Raw genomic sequence first — 24,442 nt, 5'->3', positions numbered from 1 at the left:
AGGCAAACTACCTGAAAAAGAATTCAGAATAACGATAGTAAAGATGATCAAAAATCTTGAAAACAAAATGGAGAAAATGCAAGAATCAATTAACGAAGACCTAGAAGAATTAAAGAATAAACATACAGAGACAAACAACACAATTACTGAAATTAAAAATACTCTAGAAGTAATCAATAGCAGAATATCTGAAACAGAAGAACAAATCAATGAGCTAGAAAACAAATGGTGGAAACAACTTCTGAAGAGCAGAATAAAGTAAAAAGAATGAAAAGAATTGAGGAGAGTGTCAAGAACCTCTGGGACAACATCAAATGCAAAGACATTCACATTATAGGGGTCCCAAAAGCAGAGAAAAAGAAAGGGTATGAGAAAATTTTAAAGAGATTATAGCTGAAAATTTCCCCAACATGGAAAAGGAAATAATCAAGTCCAAGAGGCACAAAGAGTCCCATACAGGATAAATCCAAGGACAAATACGCCAAGACACATACAAATCAAACTAACAAAGACTAAACACAAAGTTCAGTTCAGTTCAGTCACTCAGTCGTGTTCGACTCTTTGTGATCCCATGAACTACAACACGCCAGGCCTCCCTGTCTATCACCAACTCCTGGAGCCTACCCAAACCCATGTCCATTGAGTCGGTGATGCCATCCAACCATCTCATCCTCTGTGATTTCCTTCTCCTCCTGCCCTCAATCTTTCCCACCATCAGGGTCTTTACCAATGAGTCAGCTCTTTGCATCAGGTGGCCAAAGTACGGGAGGTTCAGCTTCAACATCGGTCCTTCCAATGAACACCCAGGACTGATCTCCTTTAGACTGTACTGGTTGGATCTCCTTGCAGTCCAAGGGACTCTCAAGAGTCTTCTCCAACACCACAGTTCAAAAGCATCAATTCTTCGGCGCTCAGCTTTCTTTACAGTCCAACTCTCACATCCATATATGACTACTGGAAAAACCATAGCCTTGACTAGATGGACCTTTGTTGGCAAAGTAACGTCTCTGCCTTTTAACATGCTGTCTAGGTTGGTCGTAACTTTCCTTCCAAGGAGTAAGCGTCTTTTAATTTATGGCTGCAATCACCATCTACAGTGATTTTGGAGCCCCCAAAAATAAAGTCAGTCACTGTTTCCCCATCTATTTCCCATGAAGTGATGGGACCAGATGCCATGATCTTTGTTTTCTGAATGTTGAGCTTTAACCCAACTTTTTTGCTCTCCTTTTTCACTTTCATGAAGAGGCTCTTTAGTTCTTCTTCACTTTCTGCCATAAGGGTGGTGTTATCTGTGTATATGAGGTTATTAATATTTCTCCCGGCAATCTTGATTCTAGCTTGTGCTTCTTCCAGCCCAGCGTTTCTCATGATGTACTCTGCATATAAGTTAAAAAAGCAGGGTGACAATATACAGCCTTGACATACTCCTTTTCCTATCTGGAACTTCTGTTCTTCTATGTTCAGTTCTAATTGTTGCCTCCTGACCTGTATACATATTTCTCAAGAGGCAGGTCAGGTGGTCTGGTATTCCCATCTCTTTCAGAATTTTCCACAGTTTATTGCAATCCACACAGTCAAAGGCTTTGGTATAGTCAATAAAGCAAAAATCTATGTTTTTCTGGAACTCTCTTCCTTTTTTCATGATCCAGCGGACATTGGCAATTTGATCTCTGGTTCCTCTGCCTTTTCTAAAACCAGCTTGAACATCTGGAAGTCCATGGTTCATATATTGCTGAAGCCTGGCTTGGAGAATTTTGAGCAGTACTTTACTAGCGTGTGAGATGAATGCAACTGTGTGGTAGTTTGAGCATTCTTTGGCATTGCCTTTCTTTGGGATTGGAATGAAAACTGATCTTTTCCAGTCCTGTAGCCACTGCTGAGTTTTCCAAATTTGTTGGCATATTAAGTGCAGCACTTTCACCACATCATCTTTTAGGATTTGAAATAGCTCAACTGGAATTCCATCACCTCCACTAGCTTTGTTTGTAGTGATGCTTCCTAAGGCCCGCTTGACTTCATATGCTAGGATGTCTGGTTCTAGGTAAGTGATCACACCATCATGATTAACTTGGTCCTGAAGATCTTTTTTGTACCGTTCTTCTGTGTATTCCTGCCACCTCTTCTTAATATCTTCTGCTTCTGTTAGGTCCAAACCATTTTTGTCCTTTATTGAGCCCATCTTTGCATGAAATGTTCCCTTAGTATCTCTAATTTTCTTGAAGAGATCTTTAGTCTTTCCCATTCTGTTGTTTTCCTCTATTTCTTTGCATTGATCACCGAGGAAGGCTTTTTTCCTCTCTCCTTGCTATTCTGTGGAACTCTGCATTCAAATGGGTATATCCTTCCTTTTCTTCTTTGCTTTTGGCTTCTCTTCTTTTCACAGCTATTTGTAAGGCCTCCTCAGACAACAATTTTGCTTTTTTGCATTTCTTTTTCTTGGGTATGGTCTTGATCCATTGTCTCCTGTACAATGTCATGAACCTCTGTTCATAGTTCAAAGAAAGAACATTAAAAGCATCAAACAAGAAGCAACAAGTAACATACAATGGAAACCCCATATCCTTAACAGCTGATATTTCAGCAGAAACTCTGCAGGCCAGAAGCGAATGACAGGATATATTTAAAGTACTGAAATGAAAAAATCTACAACCAAGATTACTGTACCCAGCAAGGATCTCATTCAAAATTGATGGAGAAATAAAAAACTTTACAGACAAGCAAAAGTTAAAGAGAATTCAGGACCACAAAACCAGCTTTACAACAAATGTTAAAGGGACTTTTATAGTCAGGAAATACAAGAGAGAAAAAAGATCTACAAAATCAACCCAAAACAATTAAGAAAATGACAATAGGAACATATATATCAATGATTACTTTAAATGTACATGGATTAAATGCTCCAGCCAAAAGACACAGACCAACTGAATGGACACAAAACAAGATCCATATCAACAAGATATGCTATCTACAAGAAATCCACTTCAGACCTAAAGACATATATAGACTGAAAGTGAGAGGATGAAAAAATATATTCCATGCAAATGGGGAGCAAAAGGAAGTTGGAGTACAATTCTCATATCAGACAAAATAGATGTTACTATAAAGACAATTAAAGCATCTGCCTGCAATAAGGGAGACCTGGGTTTGATCCCTGGGTCGGGAAGATCCCCTGGAGAAGGAAATGGCAACCCACTCCAGTATTCCTGCCTGGAGAATCCCATGGATGCAGGAGCCTGGTGGTTGCAAAGAGTCGGACACGACTGAGCGAGTGAAGTTGAAGAAGTATAAAGATGATTACAAGAGATAAGGAAGGACACTACATAATGATCAAGGGATCAATCCAAGAGAAAGACATAAAAATTGTAAATATCTATGCACCCAAAATAGGAGCACTTCAATACACAAGACAAACACTAACAGACATAAAAGGAGAAATTGACAGTAACACAATAATAGTAGGAGAGTTTAACACCCCACTCACACCAATGGACAGATCATCAAAACAGAAAATAAATAAGGAAACACAAGTCTTAAATGATACATTAGATGAGATGGATCTCATCGTTATTTTCAGGACATTCCATCCAAATACAGAAGAATACACCTTCTTCTCAAGTGCACACGGAACATTCTCCAGGAAAGACCACATTTAAGCCAATATCACCAATGAACACAGATGCAAAAATCCTTAACAAAACTTTAGTAAACCGAATTCAGCAACACATCAAAAAGCTGATACACCATGATCAAGTTGGGTTTACACCAGCTATGCAAGGATTCTTCAATATATGCAAATCAATCAATGTGATATACCATATTAACAAATTGAAAGATAAAAACCATATGCTTATGTCAATAGATGCAGAAAAAGCCTTTGACAAAATTCAGCACCCATTTATGATTAAAACTCTTCAAAAAATGCACACGGGGGAACCTACCTCCACACAGTAAAGGCCATATATGATAAGCCTACAGCAAACATTATTCTCAATGGTGAAAAACTGAAAGCATTCCCCCTAAGATCAGGAACAAGACAAGGGTGTCCACTTTCACCACAATTAAACATAGCTTTGGAAATCCTAGCTACAGGAATCAGAGAAGAGGGAAAAAAGGAATCCAGATTGGAAAAGAAGAAGCAAAGCTCTCACTGTTTGCAGATGACATGATACTGTACATAGAAAACCCTAATGATAGTATAAAATTACAGTGAATTTAGCAAAGTTGCAGGATACAAAAATCAATACACAGAAATCACTTGCATTTCTATATACTAACAATGAAAAATCAGAAAAAGAAATTAAGGAATCAATCCGATTCACCACTGCAACAAAAGGAATTAAATATCTAGGAATAAACTTATCTAAAGAGACAAAAGAACTGTATACAGAAAATTATAAGACACTCATGAAAGAAATCAAAGATGACATAAACAGACGTAGAGATATTCCATGTTCCTGGGTAGGAAGAATTAATATTACAAAATGACTATACTACCAAACACAATCTACAGATTCAATGCAATCCCTATCAAACTACCAATGGCATTTTTCACAGAACTAGAACAAAAAATTTCACAATTCATATGGAAACATAAAAGACTCCGAATAGCCAAAGCAGTCCTGAGAAAGAAGAATGGAGCTGGAGGAATCAATCTTTTTAACTTCAGATTTTACTACAAAGCTACAGTCATCAAGACAGTATGGTACTGGCACAATAACAGAAATACAGACCAATGGAACAAAACAGAAAGCCCAGAAATAAACCCATGCACCTATGGGTACCTTATTTTTGACAAAGGAGGCAAGAATACACAGGGCAAAGGCAGCCTCTTCAATAAATGGCGCTGGGAAAACTGGACAGCTACATGTAGAAGAATGAAATTAGAACACTTCCTAACACCATACACAAAGATAAACTCAAAATGGATTAAAGACCTAAATGTAAGACGAGAAATTCTTAGAGGAAAACACAGGCAGAACACTCGATGACACAAATCAAAGCAAGTTCCTCTATGACGCACCTCTTAGAGTAATTGAAATAAAAACAAAAGTAAACAAGTGGGACCTGATTAAATGTAAACGCTTTTGCACAGCAAAGGGAACTATAAGCAAGGGGAAAAGACAACCCTCAGAATGGAAGAAAATAATAGCAAATGAAACAACTGACAAAGGATTAATTTCTAAAATATACAAGCAGCTCATATAACTCAAAACAACAGAAAAACAAACAACCCAATCAAAAAGTGGGAAACAGACCTAAACAGACATTTCTCCAAAGAAGACATACAGATGGTTAACAAACACATGAAAAGATGCTCAACATCACTCATTATTAGAGACATGCAAATCAAAACCACAATGAGATATCACCTCATACCAGTCAGAATGGCTATCATCAAAAAGTCTACAAACAATAAATGCTGGAGAGGGTGTGGAGAAAAGGGAATGTTCTTGCACTGTTGGTGGGAATATAAATTGACACAACCACTATGTAAGATGGTAAGGAGATTCCTTTAAAAACTAGGCATAAAATCACAATATGACCCAGCAATCCCACTCCTAGCCATATACCCTGAGGAAACCAAAACTGAAAAAAACACAAGTATCCCATTGTTCACTGCACCACTATTTACAATAGCTAGAACATGGAAGCATCCTAGATGTCCATTGACAGATGAATGAATAAAGAAGTTGTGGTACATATACACAATGGAATATTACTCAGCCATTAAAAAGAAGCATATCTGAATCAGTTCTGATGAGGTGGATGAACCTAGAACCTATTATACAGAATGAAGTGAGTCAGAAAGAGAAAGATAAAACATCACATTCTAACACATATATACAGAATCTAGAAGAATGGTACTGAAGAACTTATTTACAGGGCAACAATGGAGAAACAGACATAGAGAATAGACTTATGAACATGGGGAGAGGGTGAGATGCATGGAAAGAGTAACATGGAAACTTACATTACCATACGTAAAATAGACAGCCAACGGGAATTTGTTGCATGGCTCAGGAAACTCAGACAGGGGCTCTGTATCAATCTAGAGGGGTGGGATGGGAGCGGGGGGAGAGGCTCAAATAGTAGGGGATATATGTATACCTATGGCTGATTCATGTTGAGGTCTGATAGAAAACAACAAAATCCTGTAAAGCAATTATCCTTCAATAAAAAATAAAGTAAAAAAAAAAAAAACTGGCCATAGAAACAAAAAAAAAATTAAAAACAGCAAAACAATAATCAAAGACCTTAAAAAATATGATACCAGATATCCTATTTGATCCCTTTCAAGTCATCTTTATATTTGATTTCAAAGTCATCATTTTTTTTTCCTTTTATTCCTGATAATTAAAGACAGAAGACAATCAGAGTATGTTTTTAAAACTGCTGATTTTTAAAAAACCAACCAAGAAATCAGAGTAGGAAAACAAAAGAAAAATAAGTAAGATTATCATGGCTCATGTGTGTGTCTATTAATTGCTGGGTCATGTCCAACTCTTTGCAACACCATGAACTGGGGTCTGCCAGGCTCCTCTGTCCATGGGATTCTCCAGGCAAGAATACTGGAGTGGGTAGCGATTCCCTTTTCCAGGGGATCTTCTCGACTCAGGGATCGAACCTGGGTCTCCTTCACTGTAGGCAGATTCTTCATTGTCTGAGCCATCATGGCTCAATGAAGGTCAGAAATATCTAAATCTAAGCACATCAAAGGATTCTTAGAGTCTGAAAAGAGTCATATGATTTCAGTTGAACTAAACTCTGAACTACACTGCAAAAACTATGAACTTAGCATAGAACCAAAGTGGGTTTTAAAACTTTTTATACCTAAGCACAGTTTCACTTCAAAGCACTCAAGGCACTGACAGATATTTTGAATGGCTACAGCAAGAAATAAGCTTATCATGCTGGTAATTTAAATGCTCCTATTTCTATGATAAACTGTTCTTTTGATAGCTGTATCTATGACAGGAAAGAAAAAGGAGCACGATATTAGAAGCAACTTTAATAGTAATTCAAAGTAAGAATGTCAGTAGGGAAAAGGGCCCCAGAGACATGAGATGCAAGCAGAAGGAACCAGTACCCTCCTCAACAACAGACACACTGAATTCACTACTATTACCCTTCATTAGTAACTGTTTGTTGTTGAACACTTCCACAGCCAGCTAAGACAGAGCAACAGAGTTAGGATTTACCATCCTGGCCCTCAAAAGATGGATAAAACATATGAAACCACAGTGTTAAGATACTGGACAACTGGCAGCCCAAACAGTGAATGCTGAGAGACGGGAAGAGATGAGCGAGTGGTACGGTGTCCAGCTTCCTGCCTGTGGAGAGCTGGCTGCACAGGACCAAGGCTCCAGATGCAGCATGATGACCAGTTAATAAGGTAGAGCTGAGAATTCATGGTGGCCATGGGCTGGACCCCCAGGACAGAGCACTGAACGTAGGCACAGGGTACAGAGGGCGGAGCACGGGCAGTGAGAGAGCACTCTGAGGCCTGATGGGAGTCCCCTCAAGTCTACGTTGCATACTGATCAGCAGGTGCGTGAAAACACTCCCCTCTGAGAGGGCAAGGACCAATGCAAAGGAGCAGGTGAACAATCACCCAGGGCACTGAGTGAAAAACCTCTAAATCCACAAGCATTAGGTACAGTGCTCAGCACGTATGGCCCCAGACGTGGGGAGAAATCAGCCATATCCCAAAGGCTGCTCTGATCCTCCAAAAGACTTAAAGATCTGCCTTCAAAAGCAAAGGACTACAAACAATCAGACAGCAAATACTGTGAGCATGGCCATCCATTCTCTATCACTACTATTCTATCGCCAGAGCACAAAACCAACCACAAACCAAACAGGAATGAAGTGGCATGACCAGATGTGGCCCACAGACTACTGTTGGCCAAACAAGCTCAAGAATATCAAACAGTAGACAAGTAATTTAACTGTACCTTGGAGCCAAGTTCAAAAATAGGTAAAGGAATACAAAATATCCATATAGGAGGTAAAAATCACATTGCCAGCATCAGGAATGCAAAGAAACAAGAAAACATGACCCATGATGAGGGAGAAAAAAAATCAATTCAAACCAGCTCAGAAATGACAGAGACAATGCAATCAGCAGACAGAGACAGTAAAGCCATTTTATTATAACTATATTCCATGTGTTCAAGAAGGCAGACAAAAGCAACAGCCAAAGGAAAGACATGGAAAACAGAAAAAGACCAAAATCAAACCTATGAAGATTTTTTAATTGTCTGAAATGAGAAACATGCTAGACAGGACTCAGGACTAACAGCAGTTCAGACACTATAGGAAAAAAAAAAAAATTGGGGTACTTGAAGACACAGCCCTAGACACTATCTAAAATGAAACATCAAAGGGCCCAAATATGTGAAAATGAACCTCCAAGAAGGGAGAGTGGGGAGAAAGCTTAAAGAAAATAATGATTAAAATTTTCTAAAATTATATCCAAAGATCAAACTCAGTGAGCTACAGGCACAAGAAATGAAAAAAACTATATTATCTGCCTTTTGATGAGATGTTAAAGGAAATATGCCCCACCACTTACAGAAGAGTCTGCTACCAAAACTGAACTTGATTTTGGTGACACGCTACCCTCCAAGAAATACAAGGGATAGAAGAAAAGTTCGATGACATTATAGGATTTAATCAATCAAATTCAGATATGGAAAGTCTATCAGACAAATGACTCTCATTCTTCAATGAATGAGAAATATCAACCAATTACACTATGTGAAGGTTGTCTGGATCCTGATATGAACAGACCAATTATAAAATGGTATTTATGAGGTAAACAGAAATGTTGATTTCTAACTGCACATGATACATAATATTAAGAAACTGTTTACGTTTTAAGTATTTTAATAGTATTGTGATCATGTTTTTAAAGGCCTTATCTCTTGTTATACATAGAGAAGTATTTCTGGGTAGAACTATACAATGTCCAGGTTGAAGGTGAGGGTAGAGGGTACAGGTGGAACAAAATTAGCCTCATATTGATGACTGATGAAGCTAGGTGTGAGGGCAGGCTTTTTATACTGCAAAGAATAAAGGAGGCTCTTTACACTGCTCTCTCTTCTCTTGTGTATGCTTGAAATTTTCCTAAGTCAAAGGTGTTAAAAAGCACTTTAAAGGAAAGGCAAGAGTCAAACTCAAAAAAAAAAAAAAAAAAGACAACTCCAGAAGATCACTAAGAACTGGGTTTTACTCAGCTGTAAAATCATGTAACACTCGGTTTTTCATTCTTTGACACTGGGGACATAATTAGGGAAATTTCTCAGACTTCAAGAAAATGAGTTTCCAGTTTGCAAGGATTTACTTAACACCCAGCAAAATAAAACAAAACAGACTCACATCAAGATAGACCCTCATGACATATCACATCTCTAAGAATAAAGATTCTAAAAAATTGATGGAGGGATCAAAAAAGTCACAGGTCACACAGAAGAGATCAGGAATGAACTTGTTGAACATGAACTTGTTGAACCTGAACTTCTCAACAGCTATAAGGAAGACAAAAGAAGCTGGAACACTGCCTTCCAAATTCTGAAGAAAATATATTCCCAACCTAGAATCCTATCAATGAAGTATCAGCATAAAGATATTTACAGAAATACAAGATTTCAAAGCACAAAGAGAAAAGATCAAGTCAACTGCTGAGTGATAACAAATCAAACTGGCCCCAGACATCTACAGTACTTACTTAACTCTAGAACAGCGCTCTGCAAAGAGGCCAGGCACTGGAGCTGGCCAACATGTGCTTCTAGTTCCTGACCAGACAAAGACAGACATTAAGAGTACGTGTTTAGAAACTTTGATACCATCTAGGCAGAGCACTTTATGTCTGTTCAGTCTAATAATAAAAAATGTGGGCTTGCATTTTGTAGGCCTTCTTTTTCATCTTATTTTCTAATTATATTTTTATTATATTATAGAAGAATCCAATCCCCGTGAACTGTGAATAAAAATATAAATCAAGCAAACAAACAAAACACTGACCCTTTAACACAGATCATTAAGAAGCACTGCTCTGGAGGACATGAAGCAATCCTGCAAAACCCCAAAGAAAATACACATCCGAATAATTTTATATTTAAATACAATGCCATTCAAGAACAAAGGAGTGACACAAACATAGAAAAAAGCTTATGGTTACCTCAGGGGAAAGGAGGGTAGGGAGAGATAAATTAGTTCATGATTAGTAAATGTACACTGCTATACATAAAAAAGAAGCAACAAGGCTCTACTGTAGAGCACAGCAAACTATATTCAGTATCTTGTAATAAACTATAATGGAGACAAATCTGAAAAACTAATATATATATAAAACTCTAATGGCAGAAAGTGAAGAGGAACTAAAGAGCCTCTTACTGAGGGTAAAAGAGGAGAGTGAAAAAGCTGGCTTAAAACTCAACATTCAAAAAATGAAGATCATGGCAGCTGGTCCCATCACTTCATGACAAACAGATGGGGAAAAAATGAAAACAGTGATAGAGTTTATTTTCTTAGGCTCCAAAGTCACTGCAGACAGTGACTGCAGCCATGAAATTAAAAGATGCTTGCTCCTTGGAAGGAAAGCTATGACCAACCTAAACAGTGTATTAAAAAGCAGAGACATTACTTTGCTGACAAAGGTCTATACAGCCAAAGTTACGGTTTGTTTCTCCAGTAGTCATGTATGGATGTGAGAGTTGGACCATAAAGAAGGCTGAGCGCTGAAGAATAGATGCTTTTGAACTGCAGTTCTGCAGAAGCCTCTTGAGAGTCCTTGGATCGCAAGGAGATCAAATCAGTCAATCCTAAAGGAAATTAACCCTAAATATTCATTGGAAGGACTGATGCTGAAGCTGAAGCTCTGATTCTGTGGCAACCTGATGTGAAGAGCCGAAACTCGCTGAAAAAAAACCCTGATGCTGGGAAAGATTGAGGGGGAAGGAGAAGAAGGCAGTAGAGGATGAGATGGTTGGATGACATTACCAATTCAATGGACATGAATCTGAGCAAACTCCAGGTGATAGTGCAGGACAGGGGAGTTGGGCGTGCTTTAGTCCATGGGGTCACAAAGAGTTGGACACAACTTAGCAACTGATCAACAACATATAAAACCAAATCACTTTACTGTACACCAGAAATTAACACATTGTAAATCAAGTATACTTTAATTAAAATATATGTGTGTAAAAGGAAAAATAGAGATTAAATTTCTAATTGTAAAAAAACCCACAACAACAAAGAATAAAGGCATTAAATATTTTTGGACTTGGAAGGATAGAGGTTATACAGTTATGTAATCTGGTTACTTCATGCAGAAACTGATGGACAGCTGGATGTCAAGGAGAAAGGGCAACTTTTCCAGTCAGGAGCAGTTCAGATTTCTTCAAGAAGGTGAAGCTGAGAGATTATGTTACATCTGAATGTTTTGAGAGAGTTCAGACAACAGGCAGAGAGTTTGCAATTGAATCATTTCTGAAGCACATAAATAATTAAACAGATAGTTATACAAAACAAATAAGCCCCAAACTGTTATTAACTAGTGGAAAACAAAAGTTGTACAGTAAAGAAGTTATTATGATTAATACATGTTTTAATATAAATGGAATCACACAATAGCCACATGGATATTTTGATGTCAATTATTTTTTAATTAATCAAAGGTTTTTTTATGAGAGAATTAAAACTGCTGGAGGATAAATTTCAGCCAAATGAAACAACAGTAGACTGTCAGTCAGCACTAAATCCATTTGACCACAGACTAAAATGAGAAAAAAATATGAGTATCATAGTATAAAATGGAAACAATAAAAATCCAAATAAAACCAGCAGAGGAAGGGGAAGAGAAAGTGGGAGTTAGTAGAAGTATACTGATTTTCTCATATTTTAGAGCCATAGGCCAAAAGATATAATTTAAAACTGAAAAATCAAGTAAAAGTGCTATAAGCAACAATCAAAGGTATGAGGTTAACCCTAAAAAGAAATAATCAACTGAAATCAGATAGTAACTATAGAGAAGGAAAGACAGAAGAAGAAATATATAAAGTCACCATTTCTCATTTTTAGATGAAGGCAATATAAAAAAAAAAAATTAAATCTGGTTTAAAAAACCACAAAGGCAACCATGAAAACAATAATACAGAAGAAACACACATTAAAAAAAGCAAACATAGACCATAGAGTGAAAGAGAATAAAAAGAAGCAATAAATATCATACAACAAAACCAGGACCAAGCGTATCTATCGTACCTACCATTAAAACGGGCTAAATAAATCCACCCATTAGAAGAAAGACTGGATCACAAAAGCAAAATCCAATCAACCTATTTCACCACATCTACTGAAGTGACTTAGCAGAAGATGCATACATTTTCATATTTTAGCATCGAGGATATTGAGACATGATTTAAAACTGCCATCAGCCAGACTGTAGGTGGAGCGTCACTGCCATCATCCTATGACTCAGTCCCGACACACAAAGTTATTGTGCCTGCAGTCAAGGACCAAACCAGAGCAACAGAGCGGAAGCACGTAAGTTGCTTCAGTTGTGTCTGACTCTTTGCGACCCTATGGACTGTAGCCTGCTAGGCTCCTCTGTCCATGGGATTCTCCAGGCGTTAATACTAGAGTGGGTTGCCATGCTCTTCTCCAGGAGATCTTCTCAACCCAGGGGTCAAACCCACATCTCTTACAACTCCTGCATTGGCAGGCGGGTTCTTTACTGCTAGCACCGCCTGAAGAAGCCCTGGAAACCGAAGCACACTTGATATCAGAGAAGTAAACACTCATCATTGAATGAAAGACAAAAACAATCAAAGGCTTTACAGGAAAAAGGAGAAAGGAAGCTCCCCAAAGAGATAATGCTATGTCAGCTTCTGCTACTTAAAAACAGGCAAAAGGACTGCCTATCACACACCCACTGAAGCCAACTGAAGGCAGGACAAAGTGCAAATCACCAGGAAGAGATGAAAGTTCAAAGCCAGGGGCTAGTGTGGCAGTTCACTAACTACATGGAACTATCTTAAGCCACTAAGTTTAATTATTTTTAAGAAAAGATAAAGAACAATGTTAAATGAACCTCCACTTACATATTTTGTGTCTGGTCAAAGCTATCCTTCAGAAAGTTTTTATTGCTAGTTTAGTAACCTTCTCTTGACAAGATCAACTGAGATCTTAGGCATATTTCTATTCAGAATTACATCATCATTCATGGCTTTATGTAACATTCAGACACAAGAGTTTTTTTAAGCTTGGTAGGAAGAACATGAGACTCTCCAGAGCGAAGGATTACTCAGCGCTCCCTCCTCATCTGTACTTACTACACACACCCGGGGGCAAGAAGAAATTCATTCTGCTGCACGGCTCAGCATGACTCACAAACTGCAGGCTAGCATTCTGAATGTCACTTTTATTGATCTCCATTTGATGTTCCATTTGTCTTTCCAAGAGGAGACAAATTATGTTTATGGCATTTCCCTAATAGCAGACCTTGAAAATCTGAGTTTAAATGAGCTCTGAAAAAAATATAACCAAATGAATTATCAACTAAACAAAACTATCTGGATGCACATAAATTAATGCTGATTTTAGCATTAAAATAAATCTTCTCTAAGACTTCAGGGATCATGATAAAGATGGCCAACATACTACATAATAGAATACATAACAGGCAGCTAAAAACTGCAAGGAAAGTCGTTTCAGGCACAAAATGTAAACCAGTCAGCTGAACACATATGAAATATAAAGCATGGTTCAAAGAGTAAAATTAGGAAAATGATTATCAAATCCTATATTGTAGAACTTAGAAGTCTGTGCAGCACTGCCAGTTCCATAATAAAAACCAAGTAACAAAATCTATTTATCTCAATAACTACAATTGTTCTTTTTTAACAATTTCAAAACTAAATCAATGAAAAGCTAATGCTATGTCACCGTAACAGATGGAAAGTTTGCTTTATAAAATAGGTATAATGTTTAAATGCATTTTAACACTTTCAAATATAGTTACTTAATAAGATAACACAAATGAGTTGTATAAAATTAAATTAGAAAACAATTATAATCTCAAGTAATAGTATGTCATCCTTAGGTCCATTACACACAAGAAGAATTTTCTAGTCTCAAACTGAAGACACACTAAAAGAATAAGCAATTAATAGCATAGAACAGGTAATTTAATAAACTTTGGTTTGAGAAAGGCAACATTTTTAATTTTGAAGAATGATTAATTTCAAACTTTTCACTCTGAAGCAAGCAAATACGAAAGCATAAATAAGAGCATCAGCTATAAACTGATGCAGTAAAATCAATGACACTATACTTCAAAAAGTGTAAACTTTTACCAATCCTCCAAAATCTATTTAAATACCATATCCTTAAATTGAATCAGTTAGTGAAGGCACAAGTAATCTGTAAAGCTTCTGACCTTCCACAGTACCCAGTTTTTCTAAGAATACTGGCAACACAGTACATCTTCTTTGCAGTGTATTATTTTTAAATATATCTCAACTCCATTATTACTAGCATTTTAAGTTTTTTTTGAGTCCTCAACAAAGAATGAATAAATGATTGGATGGATGGAAGGATAGATAAATGGACAGAGGCCCGGGGAACAAAATCTGAGGTTTTGGATCACAGATGATTTAAGACAAGCTCTCAATTATCATCACTAGAACAGATGAAATTACAGCCCCCAGGAAATAACCTTTTGAAAAAATTTTAATATTTTCATATTCTAGCCAGTGTTTTTATTTCTAATTATCATGAAATATGTATTTCAAAAATTCTTCAGGATCAAAAACCATACTCTGGCAGTACAAAGATTTGCACAGTGGCTTAGCTCCAGGCTAAAATCTTATTATGTAAGGAAAGAAGATCATGTAAATTTTCTTACAGAGTTTAACTGAATCACCAGTATTTTTATGCAATAACATGAAATACATGCTTATTAGCTAAAAGTGATATGGTAGAGTACAAAAGTAAGTACACATTATGACCACAACCCCTTTGCACAGGAAAGAGGCCAGGGGGAAAGTACTAGAAAATGACCAAAGTGATGGCTTCAAAGGGAAAAACCTACTTTCTACTTTCTGCATTTATTCTATCTCATTATGATAACCTCATAATAATATATCTCTATATAACTTTTATATCCTTAAATTTCCTTAAATTAAATTACTGCACATCATATATTAATTACTATCTGCTTTGAGTGCCGAAGAATTGATGCTTTTGAACTGTGGTGTTGGAGAAGACTCTTGAGAGTCCCTTGAACTGCAAGGAGATCCAATCAGTCCATCCTAAGGAGATCAGTCCTGGGTGTTCATTGGAAGGACTGATGCTAAAGCTGAAACTCCAATACTCTGGCCACCTCATGTGAAGAGTTGACTCATTGGAAAAGACCCTGATGCTGGGAGGGATTGGGGGCAGGAGGAGAAGAGGACGACCGAGGATGAGATGGCTGGATGGCATCACTGACTCGATGGACATGAGTTTGGGTAAACTCCGGGAGTTGGTGATGGACAGGGAGGCCTGGTGTGCTGTGATTCATGGGGTTGCAAAGGGTAGGACATGACTGAGCGACTGAACTGAACTGAACTATATGCTTAAAAATACTACTTCAGAATCAGAGAGGCATAAGTTTGAGTCACTGCTCAGTCATTCTAGTAGTATGAAGTTGATGAGGTTAACTTAACTTCTCCAAGCCACAAGTTTCATCTAAACCACCTTGGCAGGATTAAATAGTATCTCATGGAGCAGGAAACAGCAACCCACTTCAGTATTCTTGCCTGGAGAATCCCATGGACAGAGGAGCCTGGTGGGCTACAGTTCTTGGGGTCACAAAGAGTTGGACACAACTGAGTGACTTTCACTTCACTTCACATGGAAAACACCTCACATGATGCCTGGCTCAGTGGTACCCAATTTTCATCAATTCGCCTTTCAACATTTTTCACTGTTGATTTAATTCCCATAAATTAAGAAGATATCAAGTTAATTCCCATAAATTAAGTAGATATCACTAAGTACTGTAGTTAAGGGGCAATCAAGTTATCTTTAAAAAAGTCACCTCCATCAAAGGACTTTAAAAGCTCAGGAAGACATTTTTAACAGATCCCAGTATCCTTTCCACTTAACCTAGACAAGACTTCAGAATCCTTCTCAACACAGCAACCCAGGTAACCAGAAAGAGCTGTCACGAGAGTGAAAACCTGTTTGTCATCAGCAACCAAGACTAGAGGCTTTGAAAGAAGCTTCCCCCAGCACATAGAGCACGATGCCTACCACAAAGGAAAGGGATGAATTTTCTTCACAAGTTTACCAACAAATTAAACCTGTGACTCAATTCCAGTTAACCCAATAAAACATTTTAAAAATGCAGATTTTTAAAGACAGATGTTATAGTTAAAAAAAAAAATTTAGTTCTTTTATTAATACTATTTCAATAAAGAAGATTACAGTATCATGAAACTGGATTTGGCAATGATTCTTAGCTATGATAACAAAAGCACACGCAACAACAACAACAAAAATTGAAAGATGAGACCCTTTGATACACTCTTGTGGTAAAGAATCCCCCTGCCAAAGCAAGAGACACAAGGGATTCAGGTTCAATCCCTGGTTTCGAAGATCCCCTGGAGTAATATATGGCAACCCACTCCAATATTCTTGCCTGAGAATCCCATGGACAGAGGAGCTTGGCAAGCTACAGTCCTTGGGGTCACAAAGAGTCAGACGCGACTGAGTGCATGCACACACACACACCTAGAACATATAAAGAACTCCTGCAGCTCAACTACAAAAACAGTAATGACCTTGTTAAAGTAGGCAAAGGACATGAATAGACATTTCTCCAAGAAGATATATAAATGGCCAAAATGCATGTGAAAAGATGGTCAACACCATTAACACAGAAGGAAACAAAAATTAATACAGAAGGAAACAAAAATCAATACAGAAGGAAACAAAAAATCAAAAACACAACTGCTAGGATGGCTATCCTAGCAAAAAATAATAATAATACATGTTAGCAAAGACATGCAGAAATTGGAACCCTCCTACATTGCTGGGGGGTGGGTTGGCAATTTCTCAAAAAACTAAACAGTATTATCATCAGTTCAATTCAGTTCAGTCACTTAGTCATGTCCAACTCTTTGCGACCCCATGAATCGCAGCACGCCAGGCCTCCCTGTCCATCACCAACTCCTGGAGTTCACTCAGACTCATGTCCATCGAGTCAGTGATGCCATCCAGCCATCTCATCCTCTGTCGTCCCCTTCTCCTGCCCCCAATCCCTCCCAGCATCAAAGTCTTTCCCAATGAGTCAACTCTTCGCATGACATGGCCAAAGTACTGGGGTTTCAGCTTTAGCATCATTCCTTCCAAAGAACACCCAGGGCTGATCTCCTCTAGAATGGACTGGTTGGATCTCCTTGCAGTCCAAGGGACTCTCAAGAGTCTTCTTCAACACCACAGTTCAAAAGCATCAATTCTCTGGTGCTCAGCCTTCTTCACAAGTCCAACTCTCACATCCATACACGACCACTGGAAAAACCATAGCCTTGACTAGACGGACCTTAGTCGGCAAAGTAATGTCTCTGCTTTTGAATATGCTATCTAGGTTGGTCATAACTTTTCTTCCAAGGAGTAAGCATCTTTTAATTTCATGGCTGCAGTCACCATCTGCAGTGATTTTGGAGCCCCAAAACATAAAGTCTGACACTGTTTCCACTGTTTCCCCATCTATTTCCCATGAAGTGATGGGACCGGATGCCATGATGATCCAGTAATTCTACTCCTAGGGATGTACACAAAGAAATGAAAACAGGGACTCAAACTATTTATACACCAACATGTGTTGACTATTACATACAACGGCCCAAAGGTGGAACCATCTGGGTGTCCACTGATGGATAGACAAGATGTGGTACACATATACAAATGAATGTCATTCAGCCATAAAAAGGATGAAGTTTTGATACATGCTACAACATGGATAAGCCTTGAAAACACTACTCTAAGTGAAATAAGCCAGACACAACAAGACAAATACAGATGATTCCTGTTATCTGAAGTACCTAGAATGGTCAAATTCATAGCGACAAAAAGTAGATTAAAGGTTATCGCAGACTAGAGGAAGGTGCAATGGAGAGTTATTACTTAACAGTGACAGAATTTGGGGTGATGAAACGTAGTGGTGATGGTTGCACAACACTGTTAATATAATTATCGCCACTTTATTCTGTCATTTTTGAGATTGCATCCAAGTTCTGCATTTCAGACTCTTTTGTTGACTATGATGGCTACTCCATTTCTTCTAAAGGATTCCTGCCCACAGCAGTAGATATAATGGTCATCTGAGTTAAATTCACCCATTCCAGTCCATTTTAGTTTGCTGATTCCTAGAATATCGACGTTCACTTTTGTCATCTCCTGTTTGATCACTTCCAATCTGCATTGATTCATGGACCTAACATTCCAGGTTCCTGTGCAATGTTACTCTTTACAGGATCGGACCTTGCTTCCGTCACCAGTCCCATTCACAACTGGGTGTTGATACTGCTTTGGCTCCATCCCTTCATTCTTTCTGCAGTTTTTCTCCACTGATCTCCAGTAGCATACTGGGCACCTACTGACCTGGGGAGTTCATCTTTCAGTATCCTATCTTTTTGCCTTTTCACACTGTTCATGGGGTTCTCGAGGCAAGAATACTGAAGTGGTTTGCCATTCCCTTCTCCAGTGGACCATATTCTGTCAGACCTCTCCGCCATGACTCACCCGTCTTGGGTGGCCCCACAGGGCATGGCTCAGTTTCATTGAGCTAGACAAGGCTGTGGTCCATGTGATCAGAAAGGCAATGCCAAAGAATGCTCAAACTACCACACAATTGCACTCAACTCATACGCTAGTAAAGTAATGCTTGAAATACTCCAAGCCAGGCTTCAGCAATACGTGAACTGTGAACTTCCAGATGTTCAAGCTGGTTTTAGAAAAGGCAGAGGAACCAGAGATCAAATTGCCAACATCCGCTGGATCATGGAAAAAGCAAGAGAGTTCTAGAAAAACATCTATTTCTGCTTTATTGACTACGCCAAAGCCTTTGACTCTGTGGATCACAACAAACTGTGCAAAGTTCTTCAAGAGATGGGAATACCAGACCACCTGACCTGCCCCTTGAGAAATCTATATGCAGGTCAGGAAGCAACAGATAGAACTGGACATGGAACAACAGACTGGTTCCAAATAGGAAAAGGAGTACATCAAGTCTGTACACTGTCACCCTGCTTATTTAACTTATATACAGGCTACATCTTGAGAAACGCTGGGCTAGAGGAAGCACAAGCTAGAATCAAGACTGCCGGAAGAAATATCAGTAACCTCAGATATGCAGATGACACCACCGTTATGGCAGAAAGTGAAGAAGAATTAAAGAGCCTCTTGATGAAAGTGAAAGAGAGTGAAAAAAGTTGGCTTAAAGCCAACATTCAGAATACAAAGATCATAGCATCCGGTAACCCATCACTTCATGGTAAATAGATGGGGAAACAGTGGAAACAGTGGCTGACTTTATTTTTCTGGGCTCCAAAATCACTGCAGATGGTGACTGCAGCCATGAAGTTAAAAGACGCTTACTCCTTGGAAGGAAAGTTATGACCAATCTGCTGCTGCTGCTACTGCTAAGTCGCTTCAATCATGTCTGACTCTGTGCGACCCCACAGACAACAGCCCACCAGGTTCCCCTGTCCCTGGGATTCTCCAGGCAAGAACCCTGGAGTGGGTTGCCATTTCCTCCTCCAATGCATCAAAGTGAAAAGTGAAGTCCTAAACAGCATATTAAAAAGCAGAGACATTACTTTGCCAACAAAGGTCAGTCTAGTCAAGGCTATGGTTTTTCCAGTGGTCATGTATGGATTTGAGAGTTGGACTAAAGAAAGCTGAGGGCCAAAGAATTGATGCTTTTGAACTGTGGTGTTGGAGAAGACTCTTGAGAGTCCCTTGGACTGCAAGGAGATCCAACCAGTCCATTCTAAAGGAGATCAGTCCTGGGTGTTCATTGGAAGGACTGATGTTGAAGCTGAAAACTCCAATACTTTGGCCACCTCATGTGAAGAGCTGACTCATCTGAAAAGATCTTGATGCTGGGAGGGATTGAGGGCAGGAGGAGTAGGGGACGACAGAGGATGAGATGGTTGAATGGCATCACTAACTCAATGGACATGGATTTGGGTGTACTCAGGGAGTTGGTGATAGACAGGGAGGCCTGGTGTGCTGTGGTTCACGGGGTCGCAAAGAGTTGGACACGACTGAGCGACTGGACTGAACTGAATTGGTAAATGTTAAATATACATTTTACCACAACAAAAATACACTAATTACTTAAAGTAAACTTAAAGGCACAGAGAAAAAAATCAACAATGGGATAATAAATTAAAAGTGACACCCCATCAGTACCTTTCCACACACTGAGATCGGGATAAAGGAGGCTGACAGCTTCGGTTATGGGCTTCCCGGGCAGCAAGTCTGGCTCCTGACAACTGAAAGATAGTACAAAATCCACTTAGTAAATCATCAAACTGGCTAACATCCTAGAAAAAGTGGTATCATATTCGAACACCAAGAAGCCAGAAACTCAGGCAGCTCAAAGCTGTAAACAAGCATTCATTTCGGGGGAAAACAAAAGACATTAAGCTGGGGAAACTCTAGAGCAGTTTGAAACAGTAAACAATGTATTGAATCACTGAGAGATTAATTCAGACACGGTGATCTGTAAGGTCTACAAAAGAGTGGCACACAGACTGTTTCCCAATAAACCTAACAAAGCTGAAAGGTTTCTAGTCAAAACTTTCAGAAAGTTGAACTGGCACTAAGCCAAGAGGATACCAAGCTCATAAATGTAGCTCTAAGTGCCTTCGTCAGCCATCCAGTAGCTGAAGAAAGGATGTTTGATGCAAACGCTTCCCAAAAAGGGTTTTTCTAAAATATTTCCTGGAATGATCATGACCTGCATTCTTCAGGAAGAAATCTATATTTGCAAACTCAGTATTAATACCTCAGAAAGTTTTAAAGGAAATTCATTCTTTGAGACAGTAGTTTAAGACATCAGTAGTCAAAGTAAGTTCAAAGTAAATATAAACTCCAATCTCTGGACCATAAAACATGGTATCTTCATCTCTTAAGAGGTTTATCTCATACATTCTCAACAAAATGTCACACACACATCAAAAATAAATAAATAAATATATCCAGAAAGCTGATATACCTTTTCATCTTCCCACTGAAAAAAATTACAATCTTTTCTATCTCTACAAGCTGAACAGGCATAAAACCTCCGTGTTTCTTCTTTCCCTTGGTTCACTTTTACAAACAGAAGAGTAGGTCCTAGTTCCATAATAAGAAAAAACATGTCAGTCATCAATATCCAGTTTCTGGTTTTCACCGACCTCAAACAAAATGTTTTAGTTTTATGCATAGGTTGTCATAATTAAATGCAATCCTTCGATAATTTTTTTTAACCGAAAGTCACAACATTCAGGCACTGACTACTTAGGAAATATATTTCGAAAACCAGTCTCTCCAGAAAGAAAACGCTAGTGTCAGTACAGTTGCAGTCCACATGGTGAACCGTTTAGGTCCTGACACAACAACAGAGTTCGAACAACTGAGCACTTTGTTACCTCTGCTCAGTTACCTTTTCAGTGAAACTCTTAGCATTTAGATTTGGACACACTCTCTCTCCACGAGTTAAGAGAAAAACTGGGTCTGGTTTCTAAGCAAGAATTCATGATTTCGCGCCTCCCTAACATTTTTTTAACTAAAAATAAAGCAAGTCAACATGAAATATCAAAGTACTTCGCAATGGGAATTACTCAATAACATACATCCTTTGTGCCTAGCCTCTGCCTCGTCCCTTCAAAAAAGATGTAACCGCGATGGAGCCAAAATCACAAGAGGAAGGCTTCTTTGAAGGTTTCTTAAGTAAGTGGAAAAGCACTCAGTGGGAGAGAGAGGCAGATAAAAATTCGGGAGCCCTAAATGCCCCAGGCACCCTCAGGCTAACCACGCCCCCTGGCACCAGACAGCCAGGCTGAGCCCAGACGCGGACCCACCGTGAGGGCACAGCGGGGAGGGGGTGGCGGGATCAGAAGAAAGCACCACCTCGACTCCCGAGTATCCCCGGCGACCCAAGCTCCCCTCTGCCTCCACGGTTCCAAGCTGGTCCCTGGAGGTCGCCATCTTCCCACCGCCGTCCCGAAAGCCTCAGTCCGGACCAAAGAGGCTGAGAAAGAGCGCCGCTTGGACCTGCAACCACTTTAGAGCGCCCCCACGCTGCTAGGAGGAACTTCGGCCGCTGGAGCGGAGGTCATGCCCCTAAACCCTGTCCCTTGCTAGCTGGAGGCTAAGAGGTCCCACTCCCGGGAGTGAGTGGGAGACGGGATGGGTTGACAGGCAACTTGCTGGACCCTGTGCAGTAAGCGCACCTATTTTCTGCCTCAGCCTTAGTACCTTAGGATCCGTGAGTACCCTCCTTGCGTAAGAATATAGCCAGGAGATGAAATGACTCTTGGGCTTCCCCTGAGGCTCAGCTGGTAAAGAATCGCCTGAAATGGGGGAGACTTGGGTTCTATCCCTGGATTGCAAAAATCCCCTGGAGAAGGGAAAGGCTACCCACTCCAGTATCCTGGCCTTGAGAATTCCACAGACTGTATAGTCCATGAGGTCGCAAAGAGTCAGACACGACTGAATGAGTTTCCCCTTACACTCTGTGAAGGTTATGACCACAGATGACTCTTAGCAGTGCAGCAAAGATTTGGTCTGGTTAAAAATCCAAAAGGCAACATAACCACCACCACCAGCCACGACTGATAAAAATAGCTGAAGACTCAACTTAGTAAAAATGTCACTTATACCGAAATTTACAGTATATCTTTGTCAGATGTTTGTAGATTTGGACAATATTATTCTGAAATTCATAAGGATAGGTGAGAAAACTACAATAGGCTAAACAATTTTGAAAAATAATGAAGTAGGAGAAATTAGTTTACCCAATTTCAAGACTTATTATGTAACTGCAGTAAACACATGAATGGTTGTAGATGAAACAGTCAGTATCTATAGTATGTAATATATACTATATATATACAGAGCTCCACCCATCAACAGAAAATTGAATTAAAGATTTACTGAGCATGGCCCTGCCCATCAGAATAAGACCCAGTTTCCCCCTCAGTCAGTCTATCCCATCAGGAAGCTTCCATAAGCCTCTTATCCTTCTCTATCAGAGGGCAGACAGACTGAAAACCACAATCACAGAAAACTAATCAAATTGATCACATGCACCACAGCCTTGTCTAACTCAGTGAAACTATGATCCTTGTTGTGTAGGGCTAACCAAGATGGACGGATCATGGTAGAGAGTTCTGACAAAATGTGGTCCACTGCAGAAGCGAAAGGCAAACCACTTCAGTATTCTTGCCCTGAGAACCCCATGAACAGTATGAAAAGGCAGAGAGATAGGACACTGAGAGATGAATGCCCCAGGTCAGCAGGTGCCCAATATGCTACTAGAGAAGAGTGGAGAAATAACTCCAGAAAGAATGAAGAGACAGAGGCAAAGCAAAAACAACACCCAGTTGTGGAGGTAACTGGTAATGGAAGTAAGGTCCAATGCTGTAAAGAGCAATATTGCATAGGAACTTGGAAGGTTAGGTCCATGAATCAAGGCAAATTGGAAGTGGTCAAACAGGAGATGGCAAGAATGAACGTTGATATTTTAGAAATCGGTGAACCAAAGTGGGCTGGAATAGGTGAATTTCACTCAGATGACCATTATATCTACTACTGTGGGCAAGAATCCCTTAGCAGAAATGGAGTTGCCATCATACTCAACAAATGCATCCAAAATGCAGTACTTGGATGCAATCTCAAAAATGACAGAATGATCTCTGTTCATTTCCAAGGCAAACCATTCAATATCACAGTAATCCAAGTCTATGCCCCAATCAGTAATACTGAAGAAGCTGAAGTTGAACGGTTCTATGAACACCTACAAGACCTTCTAGAAGTAACACTCAAAAAAGATGTCCTATTTATTATAAAGGACTGAAATGCAAAAGTAGGAAGTCAAGAAACACCTGGAGTAACAGGCAAATTTGGCCTTGGAGTACAGAATAAAGCACGACAAAGGCTAATAGAGTTATGCCAAGAAAACGCACTTGTCATAGCAAACACCCTCTTCCAACAACACAAGAGAAGACTCTACACATGGACATCACCAGATGGTCAACACCGAAATCATATTGATTATATTTTTGGCAGCCAAAGATGGAGAACCTCTATCCAGTCAGCAAAAACAAGACAGGGAGCTGACTGTGACTCAGATCATGAACTCCTTATTGCCAAATTCAGACTAAAGTTGAAGAGAGTA

At 39.2% G+C, this 24,442-nt stretch overlaps 1 protein-coding gene across 1 annotated transcript in view; it reads right to left on the bottom strand.

Moving 5' to 3' along the window:
- ZCCHC4 (zinc finger CCHC-type containing 4) overlaps positions 1–22,251 on the bottom strand; it is a 58,507-nt gene extending 36,256 nt beyond the window's left edge. Inside the window, exons 1-3 of the mRNA XM_068975566.1 lie at positions 22,125–22,251; positions 21,278–21,396; positions 20,470–20,552 (exon numbers count right to left, since the gene is read on the bottom strand). Coding sequence (XP_068831667.1) covers positions 20,470–20,552; positions 21,278–21,396; positions 22,125–22,251 — 329 coding nt within the window. The remainder of the gene's footprint in view (positions 1–20,469; positions 20,553–21,277; positions 21,397–22,124) is intronic.
- Between the last annotated feature and the right edge of the window lie 2,191 nt (positions 22,252–24,442).

The sequence above is a fragment of the Capricornis sumatraensis genome, chromosome 7, assembly GCF_032405125.1.
Source record: "Capricornis sumatraensis isolate serow.1 chromosome 7, serow.2, whole genome shotgun sequence".
NCBI lineage: Eukaryota > Metazoa > Chordata > Mammalia > Artiodactyla > Bovidae > Capricornis > Capricornis sumatraensis.
The sequence above is the reverse complement of the archived record's forward strand: the minus strand, read 5'-3'. Positions and strand labels throughout refer to the sequence as shown.